General features: G+C 45.0%; 1 protein-coding gene across 5 annotated transcripts in view; it reads right to left on the bottom strand.

Annotated features, from left to right (window-relative positions):
• Positions 1 to 22,570, bottom strand: part of APAF1 (apoptotic peptidase activating factor 1) — a 223,331-nt gene that overhangs the window by 149,261 nt on the left and 51,500 nt on the right. For all 5 annotated transcript variants that reach the window (XM_029599744.1, XM_029599743.1, XM_029599746.1 and 2 more), the window contains 2 exons: positions 10,843 to 11,010; positions 760 to 891 (listed from right to left, as the gene is read on the bottom strand). In XM_029599744.1, coding sequence (XP_029455604.1) covers positions 760 to 891; positions 10,843 to 11,010 — 300 coding nt within the window. The remainder of the gene's footprint in view (positions 1 to 759; positions 892 to 10,842; positions 11,011 to 22,570) is intronic.

Here is a 22,570-nt window from a genome sequence, read left to right as displayed (position 1 = left end):
GTGAATATGCAAGTGTATATTTTCCAAAGCTATATGAAATAATTTCAGGAATGGCTATCTGAAATGGGAGTGAAAGTAAATGAATAGCCACACTAGAAAAAAAGAACCGGCCTGGGTTAGGGATGATGGAGAGGCAGCATTCGCAACCTCTGTGGGAGGGGGGAGTCCCAGTCATCGTGTCATGGTGACACCTAGTGGCCAGATTTAGAGCTCATAATTGCAGGATTCTAAAAGGCGTGCCCTGGTCCCTGGCTCCCGACTGAAGACTGTGGCTGCAATGACTGGGCAAAGAGAGCTGGGAGGGGATGTAAAAATAGAGGAAATATGACAGCCCATGGCACTACAGCACAACAGAGGCTGGTTCTGACAAAAGCAGGAAGACCAAAAGGAGAAGGAAGACACTGCAGGGCCACACACAAAATTAAAAAAAAAAAAAAATCAGCTATCATGTGTTTTAGATCATTGCAGTGATGATTCGTTGACATTTATGCTGGGACTTTCAAGATAACTTTTCCTGGAAGCATAAGATGACAATACTGAAATCTGTCTCTAACTGTATGTACTGTTGCTGTCTGGAGTGCATATTACATTTTAAAGTATTTGGATGAAATAGATCTTATTGAATCTGTAGAGCAAAGTCCATGGATGCAAGTTGGAAATTCTTAGCAATGTATTCTTATGTTCTTATCTCTGGTTAAAATTTCATATCTTCCATCAAATTACACAAAAAGTTAAAAATGAAAAAAATATTTAGCTTACATTGTGCATTCTGGCACTGGCCATATGGTAAGCAAGAAAATTGTACCAATACATGCAGTCATCTTGGTCTAAGGCAGGTAGATGGGTTTCATAATGTTTCTGGTACTGATGGACAATTTTTTGATGCAGACCCTACAACAAAGAGAGGAATGTTATGGTTATTAAACCTAGACAATCCATAATGACTGGAATACTACATCAAGCACTCAGTTCATATTTTGTATAGAACAAGCACTTCAAAGTTTGTAAAGGCGGCAAGAGAGTTAAATGCTACATTCCTTACAAATGCACAATGATACTTATCTGATACAAGCGAGCCATGACCACAGTCAGTAAAGTCACGAGATGAGGATGGGCGACATTACATGCAAAAAGCTCAGACAGAAAAACTTCTGAGCAGATTCTGATATTGGCCATGGCTAAGAGTTTATTGTGAAAAATTAGTAAATCACAATGCTGGACATTAGGAAGGCAGCCACTCTTGCCTTTTAGGTGAAAAAAGGGTGCTTACTATACATGATGGGAGTGATAGGAGATAAGAGCATACTTCTGAAGAAATTCTGCGAAAAAAAAAAAAAATTAAAATTCTGCAGACATTATTTGTTCAAATAAAACAATATAAAGCAGAGTTGCTTACCTATAATAGGTGTTCCCCAAGGCAGCAGGATGTTAGTCCTCACATATGGGTGACATCATTGGATGGAGCCCTGCAGGGAACTTTGATCTCGAAGAATCTAGAACTTTCCAACATGCTCTACTGAGCATGTACAGCTGTAGTTATTACCCTGCCCTCTAGGCAAAATCCTTCAGTCCATAATATAGCTTATACATGGAGAAACCAACTCCCAGGGGAGGCGGGTAGGTTTTGTGAGGATTAACATCCTGCTGTCCTTAGAGAACCCTAGTTACAGGTAAGCAACTGCTTTCTCAGAGGACAATCAGGATGGCAGTCCTCACACAAGGGTGAATCCCAAGCTAATTGTTGTCCAAACAGGACAAAGCAGGAAACCGCACCATGCTGAAAGCACCTCTCTCCCTTTTGCCTGTGAGACAGCTGACTCACAAAAGGGTCTAGATGGGAAAAGAGTTGGGTTCTACAAAGAGAAAACCATAGAAAAGACTGAGACACAAAACCCTGATGCAGAGGCGCCTAAGGCAGGGGAGTGAATGCAAGTGCCAACAAGAAACATACTCCGCATCACGTAAAACATTACAAGCAAGGTTTCGGATTAGTAAACCCCGATGACGACAGTAGGATTAGAACCTCCTGGATACAGGAAAAAGTCTAGAGAAGTAAACAAGAGAAGAATTCTTGGCTGCAGACCTCACAATTTTCTTCGGTGTTACAAGACAACCGAAAAACTAACTGGGCTCGAGAACTCCCCAGAAAGAAACTGCGGTGAACTGACATCCAAAGGACAGAATGTGTCTGCAGAAGTCTGCCCATGCTTGGCTAATAGGCATAATGGGCAGAAAACCCAAGCAACGCTCGGAAGAATAATCTGCAACAATGGCAGGGTCTGTCACAGACCCTACATGCCAAAGTACCAGACATAGCTGACCAGCAGGACAGCATCAAGACTTTCAGGGGATGAAAGGCAATCCCCGAGCAGGGAAATATGTTAGGCCTGAAGCTCACCAACACTGTATCCTGTCAAGGGCAGGGCTATCCATCCTGTCTACAGCACAGTTCAGTTGAGCAGGAAGATACTTTGGGCAACCTAGTGAAGTTAGAAAAGTTAAAAAGCAGTATGGCCAAAGCTTGGTGAAAATATAGGGAAAAAGTGGTGTGTGTTTCCCTGCAGGTATACACTAAGATATACCACGAATGCCTTAACTCCCCCCCCCCCCCTTCCCCCAAAATTCCAAATGAAAGTTGGAAGGAGTGAAGAACACAAGGAGGCAGACCGCTGGGATAAGCACAATTTGCTAGGTTGTATAACTTGACCCCAAGCAAATAACTCACTGCCAATTCCAGTAGGGAGTTACCCACCAAGACAGAGCCCTCAGCCTGCTTGGAACAGCTGAAACTGTGAGCAAATTCCCCAGGGAAGAAATCCAGAAACACTCCAGTAACAAACAGGAAGTCGGGGTGCTGCAAGTGCAAACGCCTGTCGAACAGGATTTTTTCACCAGCCTGGAAACTCTAAGAGTATCAGGGAAGGGCAAGGGCGATCTCGGAACAGACTGCCCCGAACCTGGCTTAGTTATTAATACCTCAGCCATGATAGCTTCCCCCCAAGGAAGCACACGATCCAGTAAATGGAACAATTGTTGCATGAACCAGGACTCCCCTGTCCGCAGACAGGGTTATCCCTAAAATGAGGAAGTAAAGCTTACAAGCCACTTTCAACCAAAGAGCAGTACCTCTGTTGCGGGGTCCCTCGTCCCCCAACTCCCTCAGTCATAGATATGGCAATAGGTTAAAAGGCATACTCACCAATTAAATGGATTAGAACCCTCCTCATTGACATAGGGTCCTGCAGGCAAGAATGACTGGCAATAATGGTCCTTACTAAAAAAAAAAAAATGCCCATAGAGCTCAGCAGGTATCAAAGGTGACTCCTGGATGAGAGAACACCTTAATCTTCACAGGTGAGCTATTCTGGAAAGGCTCCCTCACGAAATAGACCTGTTGTACCTTAGGATGACCTAAGGAAAGCACTACCGCTCAGCTGTCTCTTGGATCCCACGAGGAACCAAGAGCAACCACTATTCAGAAGCAGCAACATGCCTTCTCCGGGAAACAGAGAAAGAGGGACACCCCTTGCATGGGTGGACAACCAGGCTTTCAGAGGGGAACCCAGTCGAATCCCACCTTCCTGAAGGGGCAGGAAAGCAATGGAAATCAAGGCCCCCTGATCCCGAAAAACCTGTCAACTCTCCAGTTGAGAGTTCAGACACAATCACTGATCGCTGAGATTTATGTAAACCACTGTCGTCGTATGGTCCGACCACACCCTCACCGGCTTTCCCCTCACCAGGGGCAGAAACGCCTGAAGGGCCAAATGTACAGCTCTCGTCTCTAGGCGATTGATGGACCATAGAGTTTCCTCCATTGATCACCGACCCTGCACGGACTGGTTCTGACACTCCCCAACCAGAAAGACTAGTGTTGGTGCTGACAATCGTCCAGACCGGGATATCGAGGTCCACCCCTCGTCTCAATTTCTCTGGGAGGAGGCACCACGAGAGACTGGACTGGCAACCTCCATAAGCGGGAGAGGCAGGTGAAACTGCTCTGACAACGGATTCCAACAGAATAGTAAAGCCGACTGAAGTGGTCTCATATGAGAAAACGCCCAAGGAACCAACTCCAAACTGGAATCCATAGACCCGAGAACTTGTAAGTAGTCCCAAACCTTGGGCACTTGCTTCTCTAACAATCCACGGACATGAGCTTGCAACTTGAAAATCTGCTCTTTGGTGAGGAAGACCTTCCCCACCTTGGTATCGAATTCCAAAGACTGAGAAGGGAAAAGATGACTTTTGGACAAAAGTCCCAAGGACCACAGGTGCTGAACGACCAAATCCACCGCCTCCCGGCAAAAGGATTCAGACGTTGCTCGAATCAACCAGTCGTCCAGATAGGGGCGAACTAAGACCCCTATCCTTCCTGAGGGCTGCAGCCACCACGACTATCAGCTTGGTGAAGGTCCTGGGTGCTGTCGCCAGCCTGAAAGGCAGACGGCAAAACTGAAAATGCTCCCCCAGAGCCAAGAATCTCAGGTATCTTTGATGGTCTAGCCTGATGACTATGAGTAAGTACGCTTCGGTCAAATCAGAGAGGCCAGGAATTTACCCTTGTGCACTGAGGCAATCACCGAGCGTAGAGTCTCCATTCAAAAACAAGGATTCTTTAGAGCCAAGTTCACCTTTTTTTAAATCAAGGAATGGATGAAAGGTGCCCTCTTTTTTTGGAACTGTGAAATAAATGGAATAGCGGCCTGTCCTACGCTCTTTGATGGGGACAGGCACATTGGCTCCCAGCCTGCAAAGGCGACAAACAGCGTCCCGTACTGCAATTTTCTTTTACTCGTATCTGCATGGGGAAACCAGGAACAAATTTTGAGCGGCCGAGCAAATTCTAAAGCGTAACCTTGTTTTATCACACTTAACACCCACTGGTCTAACATGATTCTGGTCCATTCCTCAGAGCAGAGCCAACCGGCCTCCTATGAATGGCACTGAGTGGACCAGCCTGGCATCATTGGGCAGATTGGCTCCACCACTGCCCTGGGAGGATCTCTCTCTTCCAGGCCTCCTGCCACAAAAGGACTGGTTCCAGGACAGCTGCCTCCCTGAGAACTGCCGTTGAGAGTTCCCTGACCCTCTGGTAGGTAGGCCGAAAACACATATTTCCTCTGTAACAGGAACGTGAGGGGAAAGAGGCTTTCTGCTTCGGCTTATCCTCAGGCTTATGAACCTTGTTCTCCCCTAGAAGCTTGATCATCTCCTCCAAGTTCCATCCAAACAGAAGCTTACCCTTGAAAGGCAAGACTCCTGAGACTTGATGAAACATCGGCCAACCAATTCCTCAGCCAGAGGAGCCTGCGGGCCGAAACAGCCAAAATCATTGTCCTAGAGGACGTTCTGACCAGATCACACAAAGCATCACTGCCACAGACCACCATAGCTTACAGCTGCTCAGCCTCAGTCTCAGACAAAGATCTGTCGGCCTGTAACTGCTGCACCCATCTCAAGCCAGCTGCTGCAGACCGCTGCTCAAATGCCAAGGGCAGAGACTTCAAATATCTTTTTGAGGTGTGCCTCCAGCTTCCGATCCTTAATGTCCTTCAGGGCGGTAGCACCTGCAACTGGAATAGTCGTCTTCTTTGTAACAGCCGACACGGATGCACCAACTTTTGGGACCTTCAAGAGTTTCAGCGTTTCCTCCGGCAAAGGATACAACTTATCCATGGCTCTGCTGACATTCAGGCCTGTGTCAAGAGTATCCCACTCCCTAAAGACCAATGTGCTGATCGACTGGTGAAAAGGAAAAGACCTTGTCGGACCCCGGAATCCAGTCATGACTGGGTCTACCTCTTCCAAACTTGATTCCTCTCATGGGATCTTTATATTCAACTCTTCCAGGATCGCAGGAATTAAGGAAACCAGCTCTTCCCTGTGGAACAACCGAACCACCTTGGAACATTCCCTTCCACAGACGGGCTTTTATTCAGCACCTGATCCAGATCCTAATCAACGAATCCCGGATCTGACTCAGACTGGTCCTGCACATGCGGATCCCCCACCTCTGAAGCGTCAGAGGAGGTGTCCACCATGGTAGATGGTGCTAGGGACCCACCGGACCCTCGTAGCCTCAGCAGCTCGAGAAGTCTTGGCCCTTTTTGCTGGCCTTGAGCTCGCTGAAGCCCCCTGCACTTCCTTGGCCTTCCTGGCTTTATAAGCCTTAAGCAAAAGTAGCACAAAGTCCGAGGAAAAAGAAGATGAATCAGATTCCTCCTGCTGCAAAATACCCCTCAGCCTCCTGGCCTCCCCCGGAGGTCCTAACCACAGGGGACAATGGGGGAGGGGGGATCCCCTTCCCACCCTCTGCGGTGCACGAGGCAGCAGAGAATGTAGACAAAATGGCCGCCGTTCCCACGCTGAGCGGGAAGTTGTTGTCTACCGGCTGCCTCAGTGCAGAGAGCCTCCCAGGCTCGCAGTACCTGGCCGAGGCAGTTTTTAGTTTCCCCGAGGTGTGCTCTTTTCTGGAGAGACACCGGGAACATCGGTCCTTGAGGGAGATACATGCGCGCATCTCCACCTACAGTGCAGCATGGATCACGTGGCATTACAAATGTGGCACCGAGCCATGGCAAAAATAAAAAAACACCTCCAGGGGAATGGGAAGAAATAGAAGGGCCACCCGATCTGACAAAGAGATGCTGGGCAAATGTGCCGACCCATGGCTACCCCCTCATTAACTTCAAAGTCTTGCCTTCTTTCTCTCTCTATTTACAAAAAAAAAAACAAAAAACTTTGAGCAAGCAAAAACAAAGACAAGCAGCACTTCCCTTTAGCAGTCTGAGAGCGGGCTCTGTTCTTCCTTCAGGGTGAGGGAACTGAAAACCTCCAGCTTTCCACCTTGTCCTGCCAGAAGGGACCAAGCCAGCCAGGAGGGACCCAAGCCCCTGTTTGTCTGCCTCACAAACCAGGGGGGGATGGCCCTACCGGGACCTAACAATCCCCCTGGGAAGCAAATCAAACTAGTTCTCAAAATTTCTCTTTTTTTTTTTTTTTTTAATCAGTCTCAGACTGCAGGATTTTTACCTCCACCATTTGCTGGAGATAGAGAAATACTGAGGGACTGCAGGTGGCACCTCGTGTTACGTGTCAGTGAAGCTTTCACTGTCTCCATCTGCTGGAGGGGAGGCAAAACCCAGGAGTCTGGACTGATCTGAGTACGTACAGGGAAACCGGGCTGTCTGGTCCAAAACAGGTCAGTTGGTCACCCTACACGGACTGCATTCAGTCAGTCCTCATAGCACCTGGCAAAAAGTACAAAAACAGACAGAGCAATGAGAGGACACAGATACTAAACTGCCGGTGCAGTATATGTATGTTTTTTTTTTTTAATAAGGGTTAGAAATAGACTCTACCAGACTGCATAGCGACTAAGGCCTGCCCTGCGGCTGGCAGACAGAGGAAAGATGAAAAAGAAAAAAATAAAACTACCACAAGGTAAAGGAAATAAAACAGCTGTAGCTCTGGAAAAAATCACTTACAAAAACTGTGAGGAGAGAGCAAAGCTGAATACCGTGAGACACACGGCTCTATGGAAAAAAAAAGACTGAGGGTGATAACTACAGCTGCACATGCTCAGTAGGGCATGTTTGAAAGTTCTAGTTTCTTTGAGATCAAAGTTCCGTGCTGGGCTCCATCCGATGTCGTCACCCATGTGTGAGGACTACCACATCCAGCTTGTCCTCGGAGAATCACTAATTTTAGTAATAATTAATTTATAGTGCAATACAGAAAAAGGTTACTTCTCAACGATGCAGGATTTTCAATTTTTTTTGTGTAGATTTTTCCCCATCATAAGACCTGGTTCCTCCGGATTGCTCAATGACCCACTCCAGCTGTTGCCACCTTATGTCTTGAACCCCCTTCCCCATGCTTGATCTCTCCTCCCATCTTGGTTCAATCTCTTAGTCTCACTCCCCTCTTATGGCTGACACCCATGGCTCCCCCCCCCCCCCCCTATCATATGTCTCTCTCTGTCCCATCAGGTTCAACCCCTTCCCCCTCATTCTGTCTCTCTCCCCTCAGCCCCCTACAAGGCTTGAATCCTCCTCCCCAACTGTCTCCCCTCCCCCCGTTCTCTCCCCTCACCCCAGCAACACCCCCTGTCTGCCTCTTCCCTTTAGCAAGACTTCCAGTTTTCTATCTTTCCCCAGACTTTACTCCTGGGGGGGGGGGGGGGTCATGGGCAGACAGCAGAGAGAGCGAGCTCCCTCTCCTCTCCCCTCACCCCTAGCTTTCTATCTGCCAGTCCCTCTTAAGCTAGACCCCCCCTCCTCCCCCAAGCTTGCCATCTATCTTTCTGGTTCAGGCTCTACTGAACCCCACTGCTCCCTCCTTTGTTTGGGTCATGCAGGTCAAGGCAGATGCTGCAGGCTTATCTTTGGTCTGCCGTTGGCTCCTTATTCATTTCCACCGGGCACGGTACTACTCCTTTCTCCCTTCTGGCCCACGTAGGCCTCTACTACCACTGCTGCTGCTTTCTGGTCCCCACATCTTATTTTGTGGGACAAATGCAGACATCTGCATAGGTGAGAATTCTGCACAAATGTTTGCAAAACTGCGCAACACAGAATTCCCCAAGCAGTAGCTGAGGACACCCCTCTTCAATTTCCCTATCCACTAAGGTCACTGTGTGATCTTCGGCAAGTTACTTCAAGCAGAAACTATCAATCATTTGTAGGGTTTGTTTGTTTTTTTTTAAGAAGTTCGCTTGGCAGCTTAAAATTAAAAAAAAATTAGCAAGATACAAAAAAAAAAATGGGGAGGGGGCAAGGAATATAAACTGACAGGAAATTAAACATTTTCCAGCCTCTCTGCATTTCTGGCTCATCACACTCCTGTCCAGTACAATTCTGTTCTGTGCATCTGTCTGCTTTAATGTCTCTTCTCTTATTATCATTTTTATTGTCAACCTCTAGCCTATTATCGCAACCCTTTCCTAACCACTCTTTTTCATTTATGCCATTTACCTCATCCTATCGTAGTCCATTTCATTCATGAGGTATTGATGTTTAAAGTTTTTTGAAAAGTTCTTCTCTCTTAGCCATTCCCACTATAATGAAACTAAGCACTGCTGATTCTCACCAGAACCCTGTACACCTATCACATTGGTCTATACAAGGTATGAATACAGTACCAATTACAATTCAAGCTAGAGGTATGAAACATGTCATATAATCAATTAAATCCAAAAAATGGTGGACCACAAAAAATTCAGGTTTCGATTTCAAAAGTGAATTTTAAGACTGGCACACATGTATGCATGTGTTGGCCCATGCCCAGGGACGCGGCTATTTTATAACACACGCGCACATATGCACACATTATAAAATAGACTGACCGCACACATGAGCACCCAATTTTAAGTGGGTGCGCACCTCTGTGCACAAATGCTGCTTCTACTGCATAAGTGGGGGGATTTTAAAAGGGGTGCGCCCCGACGCCATTGCCACTAAAACCAGTTCGTTCCCAGTTCACCCAGTTAAGAGACAGGTCCTTCCAAACCCCCTAGTTTATTAGCTTTCCTCCCCCTCCCAGCTAGCCCCGACCCTTAAAACCCTGCTGATCTGCCTAACAGAAGTAAAGTTACGCAGCAGGGGACCTCGGTATGCGCAGGGATGCTTAAGTATTTGCATGCACATCTCAGGTACATGCCCCGAAACGCCCATGCCCAGCCCTTTTTGAAAGCTTTCGAGATGTACACGCCCTGGGAGATATGCGTGTATCTCGGTGGGGCTTTAAAAATTTGTTCGGCGTGCACGAGCCCGACATAAGTGCATATCCCCTAATTGATATGTGCACCAGGCTTTTAAAATTCACCTTTTAGTATCAGCAAACAATTCACATGGCTATACTATGCTGTGGCTTGGATAACATTAGATTATAATCATATGCCCAACACCATCAGTTTTTATTTTATTATTATTTTATTTTTTTTTATAAATTTTTTTTTTTTATTAGTTCCTTTGTTTTGCAAGTGTGTGAAAGACATGTCCACATACAGGTACTGGAAAATTCATACAAAAAAGTACCTTTCGGTCTGTTCTATGATATTGGAGTCAGCTGAAGCCTATTGGTGAAATAAGTACTATCTAGTACCTGTTTATGGACATTTGCATTTCATTCACTTGTAAAAAGAAGAAATTGTTAAAAAAAAAAAAAGTTATAACAAAGAAAAAAACCCCAAAATGTGTTGGGCATATGATTATAATCTAATGCTATCTTACACATGGCATAATATAACCGTGAATACAATGCAAATGGCTATAATGCTGATTCAAGGAAAAAGATATATGAAAACAGATGTAACCAAAATATTTAATAAGTTAAAAAAAAGGCTTACAGCCCAAGAAATAAATTGTATTAGAAGTAAAAGAAAGGAAATGTAACAAGCAGCTCAAAAGAGCAAACAGAACCAGGAAATAGACAAGCTAATATATTAAAGAATCCAGCCAATTGCTTTAACCTCCATAAATTCAAACTTAAGGCCTCATTCACTAAGCTTTTCTCCCATTTTGTCTCTATGGAAAAACACATAATAGAATCAGAGTTTAATTTTTTGGGGATGATATACTGTAAAAAATATAAATCATTTTGTAATTCACAATAACGGCAGTATATAAATATTACCTTTCACATCAAAAGCTCCTCCACAATCTGTGCTTCTATACCCTTCCCATGTATGTTTTAATGAGAGCTGTTTTGAAGTCATGGGGAAAAGCATGCAGCTGAATGAAAAACTAAGGAATAACGGTATTTAAGCCACAGAAATAAAAAAAAGAGAGGGAGATGAACAAACCAAAATGCCAAAAAAAAGTATTGAGATATACATACTGGGAGTTGGCCACGATTCTTCTCTGTGAGAAAGTCCAGTTGAAGGTCATGTAAATAATACAGGAAGGATTTTCCATTGCGATCACAAAATAGGAGAGATTTATTGACAAATTCTTGCAGAATATCTTCAACCTCTTCCGTTTCCATATCCCAAAGGGTACATAGAACCTGGAAAGCATTTAAACCACTATTATTGGATTTTTTTTCTAATGAAAAAAAAAAAAAAAAGAAAATCACACACTGATTTTTATCACAATAGCAAATGCATTAAAATTTGTTTACCCTAAACCTGGTGTTAGAAATGGCCTCTCAATGACTCCTCTGGTGTACAACGAGTAGAATTAGAAAGATAGGTGCTAAGAGAGTACATTATGAAATCTCTGTAATAAGTAGTAGTAATACCCAGAATCTTTCAAGCTTTTTCCCTTATTTCTCTTTTCTTATATGTCTACCTTTCTCTTTTGTTCCTTTCAGTCACTATTTTTATTTCTTTCACCCCATATTTCTCCCTGTACCCTCTTCAGAACAACTGTCTTGGCAACACAGGTTTCCTTCTTGATTGAGGACTGGAAAAGGGAGGTCTCTTCTAAAACAAAGCCCTCAATGCCACTCTTAGGGTAGCAGCAGTAATTGTCCATTTGCGTCCTCAAAGCCTGAACACGGCAAACCATCACACACGAGCAACTTCTCAGGTGACATCAGGGCAACATCTGACCTTGACAAATGTGCCAAGGTAAACTTCAACGGAGGAAAACTAACCAATAGTGGTAACATCTTGTTGACAGACTACTATAATATAAAAGAAACACACAAGGCAGGTAAAAAGAGAGCACATGACCACAAATAGCTACAAAGAACAAATGGAATGATCACATAAAATAAGCAAATTGCTAAGAAAAATCTTATGGTTTGCACTTCCATGGAAGAGGTGTACAGGTTATCATAAATCACTGTCATCCTAGAAAGGTAATCACTTGATGTTTTTAATCATTAGCCCAAAAATGTAAACACAACATTTTATTGTAATAGCAACAAAAATCTTTGAAAGCCAAGAAAACAAAATTTTTAAAGAATTTGTTGCTATTAAAACAGAAGTGTTTGTAAGATTTTGGGCTAATGATTAAAACAGAGATGGTAACTTTAAAATGAGCGTGTGAGCGCCCATACTGCACATAAGCAACAATTTTAAATCATGTGTGCAACTGAATGCATATAATTTAAAATACGCCTACCTCGCATTCATGTACTCCTAATTTTAAGTGGTTACCCAAGCAAACATAATTTGCGTATCTTCCTTGGGACTTTGAAGGCTTTAACGCTTGCAGGTAAGCAGATTTTAAAACCCCAAACATTTTTTTTTTAAATTCGTGCACGCACATATAAGCAACAATTTGCAGCTTTTAAAAAATGCATTGCTTGCACGCAGTCCAGATACTCACAGTGATCCACCCTAGCCCAGAATCCCATGCAGGCTCAAGAGTTAAGGAGGACAGATACAGATAGCTGTACCTGGTCCTTCAAAGAGTTCTGATCCCTCACATACCCTTCCCCCTCAGCTAGGCCTTGTCAGGCCGGGTATTCAGCCAGGCCTGGGCTAATTCCCAGCTCTTCTTTACCGGTGACCCACCCCTGGGTGGGCTAACCTGATTCCCTGTGAGCTGGACCCACAGGGTCATAAACTGGGGACAATCGTGTCCCAGAATAACTGGGTACAGGAGCTGAGGAAGGACTCCTGCTTCCATAATGGCTTGACCTGCCGAGCTCATCAGCAGAACCTGACTGGTTGGGTATTCCTGTTTGTCCCCCTGCTCACAGGTAAGCATCTCTTTTTCTCTTGTGATTGATGCACTCTTTTTGGAAGAGGTCCTTAAGAACATAAGAACATAAGAAAATGCCATACTGGGTCAGACCAAGGGTCCATCAAGCCCAGCATCCTGTTTCCAACAGTGGCCAATCCAGGCCATAAGAACCTGGCAAGTACCCAAAAACTAAGTCTATTCCATGCAACCATTGCTAATGGCAGTGGCTATTCTCTAAGTGAACTTAATAGCAGGTAATGGACTTCTCCTCCAAGAACTTATCCAATCCTTTTTTAAACACAGCTATACTAACTGCACGAACCACATTCTCTGGCAACAAATTCCAGAGTTTAATTGTGCGTTGAGTAAAAAAGAACTTTCTCCGATTAGTTTTAAATGTGCCCCATGCTAACTTCATGGAGTGTCCCCTAGTCCTTCTACTATCCGAAAGAGTAAATAACCGATTCACATCTACCCGTTCTAGACCTCTCATGATTTTAAACACCTCTATCATATCCCCCCTCAGTCGTCTCTTCTCCAAGCTGAAAAGTCCTAACCTCTTTAGTCTTTCCTCATAGGGGAGTTGTTCCATTCCCCTTATCATTTTGGTAGCCCTTCTCTGTACCTTCTCCATCGCAATTATATCTTTTTTGAGATGCGGCGACCAGAATTGTACACAGTATTCAAGGTGCGGTCTCACCATGGAGCGATACAGAGGCATTATGACATTTTCCGTTTTATTCATCATTCCTTTTCTAATAATTCCCAACATTCTGTTTGCTTTTTTGACTGCCGCAGCACACTGAACCGACGATTTCAATGTGTTATCCACTATGACACCTAGATCTCTTTCTTGGGTTGTAGCACCTAATATGGAACCCAACATCGTGTAATTATAGCATGGGTTATTTTTCCCTATATGCATCACCTTGCACTTATCCACATTAAATTTCATCTGCCATTTGGATGCCCAATTTTCCAGTCTCACAAGGTCTTCCTGCAATTTATCACAATCTGCTTGTGATTTAACTACTCTGCACAATTTTGTGTCATCTGCAAATTTGATTATCTCACTCGTCGTATTTCTTTCCAGATCATTTATAAATATATTGAACAGTAAGGGTCCCAACACAGAACCCTGAGGTACTCCACTGTCCACTCCCTTCCACTGAGAAAATTGCCCATTTAATCCTACTCTCTGTTTCCTGTCTTTTAGCCAGTTTGCAATCCACGAAAGGACATCGCCACCTATCCCATGACTTTTTACTTTTCCTAGAAGCCTCTCATGAGGAACTTTGTCAAACGCCTTCTGAAAATCCAAGTATACTATATCTACCGGTTCACCTTTATCCACATGTTTATTAACTCCTTCAAAAAAGTGAAGCAGATTTGTGAGGCAAGACTTGCCCTGGGTAAAGCCATGCTGACTTTGTTCCATTAAACCATGTCTTTCTATATGTTCTGTGATTTTGATGTTTATAACACTTTCCACTATTTTTCCTGGCACTGAAGTCAGGCTAACTGGTCTGTAGTTTCCCGGATCGCCCCTGGAGCCCTTTTTAAATATTGGGGTTACATTTGCTATCCTCCAGTCTTCAGGTACAATGGATGATTTTAATGATAAGTTACAAATTTTTACTAGTAGGTCTGAAATTTCATTTTTTAGTTCCTTCAGAACTCTGGGGTGTATACCATCCGGTCCAGGTGATTTACTACTCTTCAGTTTGTCAATCAGGCCTACCACATCTTCTAGGTTCACCGTGATTTGATTCAGTCCATCTGAATCATTACCCATGAAAACCTTCTCCATTACGGGTACCTCCCCAACATCCTCTTCAGTAAACACCGAAGCAAAGAAATCATTTAATCTTTCCGCGATGGCCTTATCTTCTCTAAGTGCCCCTTTAACCCCTCGATCATTATGAGCGAGAGTCTTGCCAGACCCTGAATCCATCAATGCTTGGGTGGGGACTTCATCCAGTTCCACCTAGATTACGAACTCTTTGCGACGCAGATGAGGGATATCCACTAAACTACAATTTTGTAGCTTTGCTAACGTGTTCGCCCACTCTTCCCATTTTTCATTCTCATTCTAGGGGTCTCCTATTGCCCCCCTTCTCTTTCTTGCGCTGTTGTTCCTCCAGCTTGTGTTCGCACTCCATGTCGTCTAACCATGGACACACTAACAGTATGGTCCATCATTTTACAAAAGGAGCAAGCCCACTGTGTGGGTTCAACTTTGCCTTTAGTCATTATCCTCAAGGGCTCTATTTTCAGCCTTTTAAAATTGGCAGCAGTCCTCCTGATGACCATGCCCCTCATAAAAAGCACAGAAGGAAAAATTGTCCAGTTTCATTCCTGGACTGATTTGAACTCCCTGAGGTACCTTTCTTCTTCCAGGGTGAGGATTTTTCCTGCTTTGGAGTTTTTCCTTTATCCCCAGAGACTTCACAGTCTAGTGTTGGCTGGGTTAGTAAGCTGATGTCCATAACTTCAGGCCCCTCAATCTGACAGTCCCTTGCTAAATGACACCTCCGACCAAGTTAAAGCACGTGGAAGAGACTGTGGCCTGGGTTCTTGATACAGAAAATGAGCTCTCCACTTCCGAGGATCAGTGCTGGGAAGCTTCACTCTCTGTACTTTGCCAAGAAGTTTGTGGGGCTGTCTTTATAGCCTCCTTTCCCACATTGGGCACTGGTGGAAGGTGTCCGCCACTTCTAGAGCTCTTTCCAATGTCAGCCCTGGGGGTTGGCAGAGCCAATTTTGCATAGGCCAGTCAAGCCCATCCTGCCAATAGAGCATACTCTCCTTAGTGGATTTAAGGTGGACTAGTCGTCTAGCCTGGTCCTGCACAAGAAAGGAGCACCTGTCAGGCTACTTCAAGGCCAGTCTGTCTCTGGCTGTAGCCACTTCCAGCTGGCATCCTTCAGGTGAAGAAAAAGACTTCGGGAGCTCTCCCCAGGTTGCAGGAATTCTCGCTGGAACTCCTGCCAGTATGTTTCTTAAGTATACCCAGCTCTCTCCAGGATAGCGGCCTTGGCTTCCAATAGGTAGCTGTCCCATCTGGGTTAGCTGCTTGGAAAGCTGCTTGAAGTTTGCCTGTGAGTAAGTTAGCCAAGTATGTATTCCAGTTGGCTTTAGGCCAAGCCAAAAGGCAGACAGTCCTCTCAAAGTTTCTCAGGAAGACCTCTTGAGTCTTCACCTGCCTTCACTTTAAACAGGATGTGAGGCAACAGATTCACCTGGGTTAAATTGGACACAGCAGTCTGCACGGCCTGTGCTACCTGAATTAACACCGTGTTTTGCTGCACACGTTCTAGCGCCTGTTGCTGGTCAATTTGAGTTTGTATGGTCTACTGCAATTGCTGCTGCCGTGTAGCAAGGATCTGGATCCCTTGCTCCATCTTCCCTGCTTTCTGAGCCACTTCCCTACTGGGTATCTCTCTGGACAGGAGTGAGAAATGAAACAAAACGCTGGCCTGTTCTGCCCTGACTCACTGCTTGATCCCTGGTTGTGCAGGCAGGGTTACCCCCCCTTAGCCGGTTGTTGCTTCAGTTGGGAAAGTGAAACTGGAAGTTCCCAGGAGAAAGAGAAAGTGCTTTTATTTTTCTTCTGCTGTGGTTGTGGACTTTGCCTGTGCTTCCTACTTTGGCCAGCTATCCCACTGCTAACACCACATGTGATGCGAAGCAGTCAGGACTAGCCAAGAACAGACTCCAAGATGGACTCTGGCAACAATCTTTATAAGCTTCTTTATTGTTAAACAATAGTAAACAAGTTAGCTGGTTTGAGCAGTTCAACAAAATAATTGTTACTTACAGCTCGTGTTCGAGGCTTCTGTCTCTCTCATCCCTCTGGCCCTATTCTCTTATCCCTGCTTGAAGTAATCTACCCTATCCCAGAATCCCTTGCTGGCTTGGGACTTAAGGAGGACTGGTACAGATAGCTGCACCCAGTGCTTTAAGGTGTTTTGAGGGAGTTCTTTACATGCTCCCTCACAATGCACAAGACAAATCACAGCAAGTATAGAAAAAATTGGTAAAAACTGACAAGTGCAGATTCTGTAGCACAGAACTGGAGATAGTGTCCCATCTCACAGATGGCTCTAATGTGCTTTCAGAAAGGCAGTATACAGAACAGCACTATACTGTAGCGCGGCTCATATACTAGAAACTAGAATACTGTGGTACTAGACAATCACTGGGATCACAACCTTGACATACCAATTGGTAAAAAGCTGGCTATTAAAAAACCAGATATTGTGGTAAAGAAGAAAAAAAAATAAAGAATGGCAATTATCCTGTAACCATGTATGGAGAGACAGTTCAAGTACAAAAAGATGCAAAGACCACAGAAATAGTCCCATATTGTCTTGGGTGCCATCAATCTCATTAAAAATAACTTACAATTATAGGCCTATATCACTGCTGAATCTAGATATAAAAATGTATGTAAAGGTGCTTGCCAATCGCCTAAGCAATCTTTTACCCTCTCTAATACCTATAGGACCTCCGGAGACCTGGGCCTGGGCCTGGTTATCCCCAACTGGATCCCAGCTCTTATTCCCCATTCTCTAGTTATGCCCTCTGAGTCCCACCTGCCCCGCAGGATCCTGCCAATAGAGCATACTCTCCTTAGTGGATTTAAGGTGGACTAGTCGTCTAGCCTGGTCCTGCACAAGAAAATAGGGGAATACTAGAGGCACTGCTTCACATTCCCATCCCCTCATCCCTACTCCCTCCCAGATTCCTTTTAGGAGAGTTCAAGACCTCCCAGTCCCCTTCTCTTAGGGTTACCCTTGACCATGCCAGAAACACCACCTGGTGTGCCATTCACGCAGTGCACATCCCCAGTCCTTTAAGTAAGTCCTTTGCTGGCTCTGGGTTTGAATTCCACTCTGATGGCGCTATATGGACCAACTGGGAAACCACAACTGCTGGTTCCTTTATCACCAACTGCACCTGCTTCCTCACATCTGGTATCTCTGATGTAGAGCCCCTCCTTGGCTCCATTGTATCCTCAGTTGCTGGAGTCTCCACAGCACCAACCTCTAGGCTCCCTGTGAACTTTTCCCTCCAGGTTCTCCATGGCACATCCCTCTGGGATCTCCACGATTTCCTCCAGGTTTTCCGCGGTTTCCTTTTCTGTATACTTTGGCCACTCGCCCATGCAGGTTGCTGACTCCCCTGCAGCTTCACTCATTGGGGTCTCCACTGCGTCACCCTCTGGGCTTGCCATGGCGTCTCACTTGCCTTTCCGTGCTCTCTCTCTCTGGGCTTCTCACGGAGGTGTTTCGGGACTCCCGGTAGTGTTTGGGCACCCTAAATGGTCTTCATCCGAATCAATGTAGTGCCAACTTCCAACTTCTTCACCCTGCCTCCTCCTGGGCAGTCTGTGTTGCTCTCACTAGGGCTCTTTGACCTCTCTCTCAGGGTTCTTCACAGCCACCTTCTTTGCACTTCTCAGGGAAGCAGTCTCTGGACTCCCGGCAGTGTTTGGGTACCCTACAGAGTCTTCCACAGGACCACCTGTAGCGCCAATCTCAGACTGTTGCAATGACTCAGTCTGCTCACTGAACACCTCTACCAACCACTCATCCAATTCCTCCATGAGCTTTGCCACTTTTTGACAAGGCCACAAAGCTCCACTCCACATAGAAGTTGACAGCCCAGTGTACTTTCTGGTTCCATTTTTGCTCAGCCTAGGCCCGTTGGCTCCTTGTCAGGCTTTCTTGTAACCTATCTCCCCTCCTGGAGATTCTGGATCAGGGCCTGCCAGCTACCTTCAGTCATGCTCTCAGACTGCTGCATTCTGGGGCTGCACACCTTCCCTGCAGAGTGGCTTGCTTGTTGGAAGAGGGTCCTACCCAGCTTCCATTCATCACACTCACAGCCCACTCTGGCAACTCCCCCCCCCCCCCCCACCCCAGGACCATGACCTGCTCAGCACAGCCCTGCTACACCAGTGTTTATTTCACTTTTCTTTTCAAGGCAAAAAAAAAAAAGAAAAAAGCCTACTTGACCAGTGATAATTTGCTCACTGTTAAATCCCTGTCTATCTCCCAACAGGGCTTCTCCCTCTAGCCAGTTCAACCCTAAAACTTCCTTGCTGTCCCTGCTACCATGCCCACATACAGTTTCCTTTCTACCTGAAACTTTAAATGTTGGGTTTTTTCTTCAGTGCTGCTCCTGCCACACCCTTTGACAAACCACTGTGCACACCTGCACTCCGTGCTCTATATTTAGTTTTAGAGCCACAGGCCCCCTGGGTTCTGTACAGCATTTAGAACCACAGGTCCTCTTCACAACTCTCTGCACTGCACACAAGATACTTTCTTGGAGGTTGGATTTTTTGGTCTGTGCACTGCTTAGAACAAATCCCATGCAGACACCAAATGTGGGAACGAGCAGTAATCCCCAACGGTCTGGAGGCAGAAATTCAGTCTGACTCCAGCTTTTCTTAAAACATGAACTTTATTCATACCTTCAGTCATATACACAGCAGTAGACTGACTTTACCTTCAGACAGTGTATTCTCTCTCTCTCTACTCATAGTTGTGCTGCTTCATCTCAGCTCAGTGTTTGGACAGTGTTATGCACAAGAGCTGCCTTGCTCCCAGAGACCTGGGCCTGGTCTGGCTATCCCCACTGGATACCAGCTCTTATTCCTCAGTCTCTGTTAACGCTCTCTGAGCCCTACCCGTCCCACAGGATGCCACCCATACAGCATACTCTCTTTAGTGGATTTAAGTTAGACCAGGCGTCTAGCCTGGTCCTGCACAGGAAAATAGGGGAATGCTAGGGGCTCTGCCTCACAGTCCCCATATTTAAAAAGTGCTGTTCTGCACTGGGGGATTCTGAAAGCACCTTGCCATACTACAAGAAAGAATTCTGCTCTAACCAGCTTGGGGGCTGCTTGACTCACAGATGGGCCGATTCAGTATGGTGCGCTTGGCCGAGCGCACCGTTAGCCTCAGTTTGGCCGTGCGTTTGACTAGCTATTTTTACCCCTTATACAGTAAGGGGTAATAGTACATCAAAAACGCACGACCAACCCCCCCAAAACTAATAGCGCCCGCAACATGCAAATGCATGTTGTTGAGCCTATTAGTTATTCCCGCATGATACAGAAAGTAAAATCTGCAGCCAAGCCGCACATTTTATTCTCAGAAATTAACGCCTACCCAAAGGCAGGAGTTAATTTCGGCCGGCACCGGGAAAAGGTACAGAAAAGCAGAAAAAAAACGCTTTTCTGTACACCCTCTGACTTAATATCGTAGCGATATTAAGTCGGAGGCCCCAAAAATAAAAAAAAATTAAAAATCTTTAAAAAAAAAAATCTGCCCGCAGGTTGGAAAATGGATGCTCAATTTTGCCGGTGTCCATTTTCCGAACCCGTGGCTGTCAGCGGGTTCGACAACAGATGCCGGTAAAATTAAGCATCGGCTGTCAAACCTGCTGACAGCCGCCGCTTCTGTCAAAAAGGAGGAGCTAGGGACACGCTAGTGTCCCAAGCGCCTCCTTTTTACCGCGGGTCCTAATTTGCATACCTTTCCTTAGTGAATCGCGCGCTCAGGAGAGTTGCCTGGGCGCGTGTCGGGAGAGCGGGTGCTCGCCGGCTCTACCCCGCAGTTTACTGTATCGGTCTGAAAGCCAGCAAGAGTCAATCAATCAGATCCTTGTGGGCTGTGCTCTGCCAGGAGAAAAACTGTTTCCAGTGTCCAGTTAAGGAAAAACTGTTTTTATTCATTTATAATTATTTTAGAAGGCTTCTGAGAATAATATATTGCTGTCTGTGCTTTCATAATAATCTCTCTCTCTTTCTAGATATTGACATTGTGTATTACTTTGCTGTTGGGTTTCTTTAAGTTTCAAGAAAAAAAAAATCTAGCTTTAATTTAGATAAAATCTCTCTTTATTTGGATTCAGCTATCACTAATAATCTCTGTTTAGATATTAATATTGGGGCATAAATTTGCTGAGAGGGTTCATTTAAAAGTAAAGGACAAAAATTTCTAGAAAGAATCCTGCTCTAACCATCTTGAGGGCTGCTAGACTCATAAAGCCAGCAGGAGTCAATCAATCAGATCCTTGTGGGCTGTGCTCTGCCAGGAGACAGGAAGCACTAATGCTTCTTGTGTCCATCTAAGTAAAAGTTTAACTTAGTAAGCCAATCAGGGGGAGGGTCTTTTCAAACTCAATTGCAGATAGAGTCCAGAGTACAACCTTGACCAATGCTCGTAGTTTGGGCAATAAAATCCCAGACTTGCAAGCCCTAATGATGGAGGCAGACTTGGACATTGTTGCTGTCACAGAGATGTGGTTCACGGATTCACATGATTGGGATACTATCATACCGGGATATAACTTATTAAGGAAGGACAGAGAGGAAAGAAACGGGGGAGGAGTGGCTCTTTATGTCAAAAAAATATCCAAGCATCCGAGCTGCAAGGAAGATGGGGCAAAGAAGAAGCTTTATGGGCCGTCCTAAAAAAAGATGATGGGGCATCCGTTTTTATTGACGTGGTTTACAGGCTTCCAAATCGAATGGAAGTACTAGACAGAGATCTGGTTAAGACATCCAAAAGATGGGTAAGAAGGGAGAAGTAGTGATTGTTGGAAATTTTAATCTGCAGGATGTAAACTGGAGAATCCCTTCTGCAGAATCTAACAACAGTAGAGAGATAGTGGATGCCCTGGAAGGGGCTCTGTTCAAACAAATGGTAATGGAGCCTACGAGGGAGAGAGCTATACTCGATTTAGTGCTCACTAATGGAGATAATGTCTCTAATGTATGGGTGTAATCAAATGGTATGGTTTCATATCACCAATTCGATATGGAGAAGTCGCACAAAGACCTGGGTTTTGAGTTTCAAAAACATGGACTTTGTTGAAATGGGGAAGTACCTGGAGGAAGAACTAGAAGGCTGGGAGAAAACAAGAGATGTGGAACAGTGGGCCAAACTAAAAGGAGCAATTACTGAAGCGACTAATATATATGTTAGAAAAGTAAAGAAAAGCAAGAAAAGAATGAAACCTATCTGGTTCACAAAGGAGGTGGCTCATAAAATAAAAGATAAAAACAGCATTTAAGAAATATAAAAGATCCCAAAGGGAAGATCACAAGGAAGAATATTTGGTAAAACTGAGGGAAATGAAGAAAGAAATCAAGAAAGCCAAAAGTCTAGCGGAAGAAAGGACTGCCAAAGAGGTAAAGCGAGGTGACAAAACATTTTTCAGATATATCAGTGAAAGGAGAAAAGTCCAAAGTGGTATAGTGAAATTGAAAAGTGAAAAGGATCAATTGGTAGAAACCGATGAAGAAATGGCAGAAATATTAAATGAATACTTCAGTCCGGTGTTCACTAAAGACGACCCCAGAGAAGGACCGTCGCTAGTTAACAAGAAAATGGAGGGCAGTGGAATGGATGAAATTCTGTTTACGGTAGAGAATGTATGGGAAGAGCTAGGAAAACTGAAAGGGGACAAAGCCATGGGACCTGATGAGGTTCATCCCAGGATACTGAGGGAGCTCAGAGATGTGCTGGCGGCTCCGCTGCATGACCTGTTCAATAGATCCCTGGAAATGGGAGTGGTGCCGAGTGATTGGAGAAGAGCGGCAGTGGTCCCTCTTCATAAGAGTGGGAGCAGAGAGGAGGCTGGAAACTACAGGCCGGTTAGCCTCACCTCGGTGGTGGGAAAAATACTGGAGTCACTACTGAAGGAAAGAATAGTGAACTATCTACAAGCAGCAGAATTGCTGGACCAGAGGCATCATGGTTTCACCAAGGGAAGGTCCTGTCAGACGAATCTGATCAACTTTTTTGATTGGGTGACTAAGGAATTGGATCGAGGAAGAGCACTCGATGTCATCTACTTGGATTTTAGCAAAGCTTTTGATACGGTCCTGCACAGGAGGCTTGTGAATA

The sequence above is a fragment of the Rhinatrema bivittatum genome, chromosome 4 (assembly GCF_901001135.1).
Source record: "Rhinatrema bivittatum chromosome 4, aRhiBiv1.1, whole genome shotgun sequence".
NCBI lineage: Eukaryota > Metazoa > Chordata > Amphibia > Gymnophiona > Rhinatrematidae > Rhinatrema > Rhinatrema bivittatum.
Note: the sequence above shows the minus strand (reverse complement) of the source record. Positions and strands in the feature narration are given on the sequence as shown.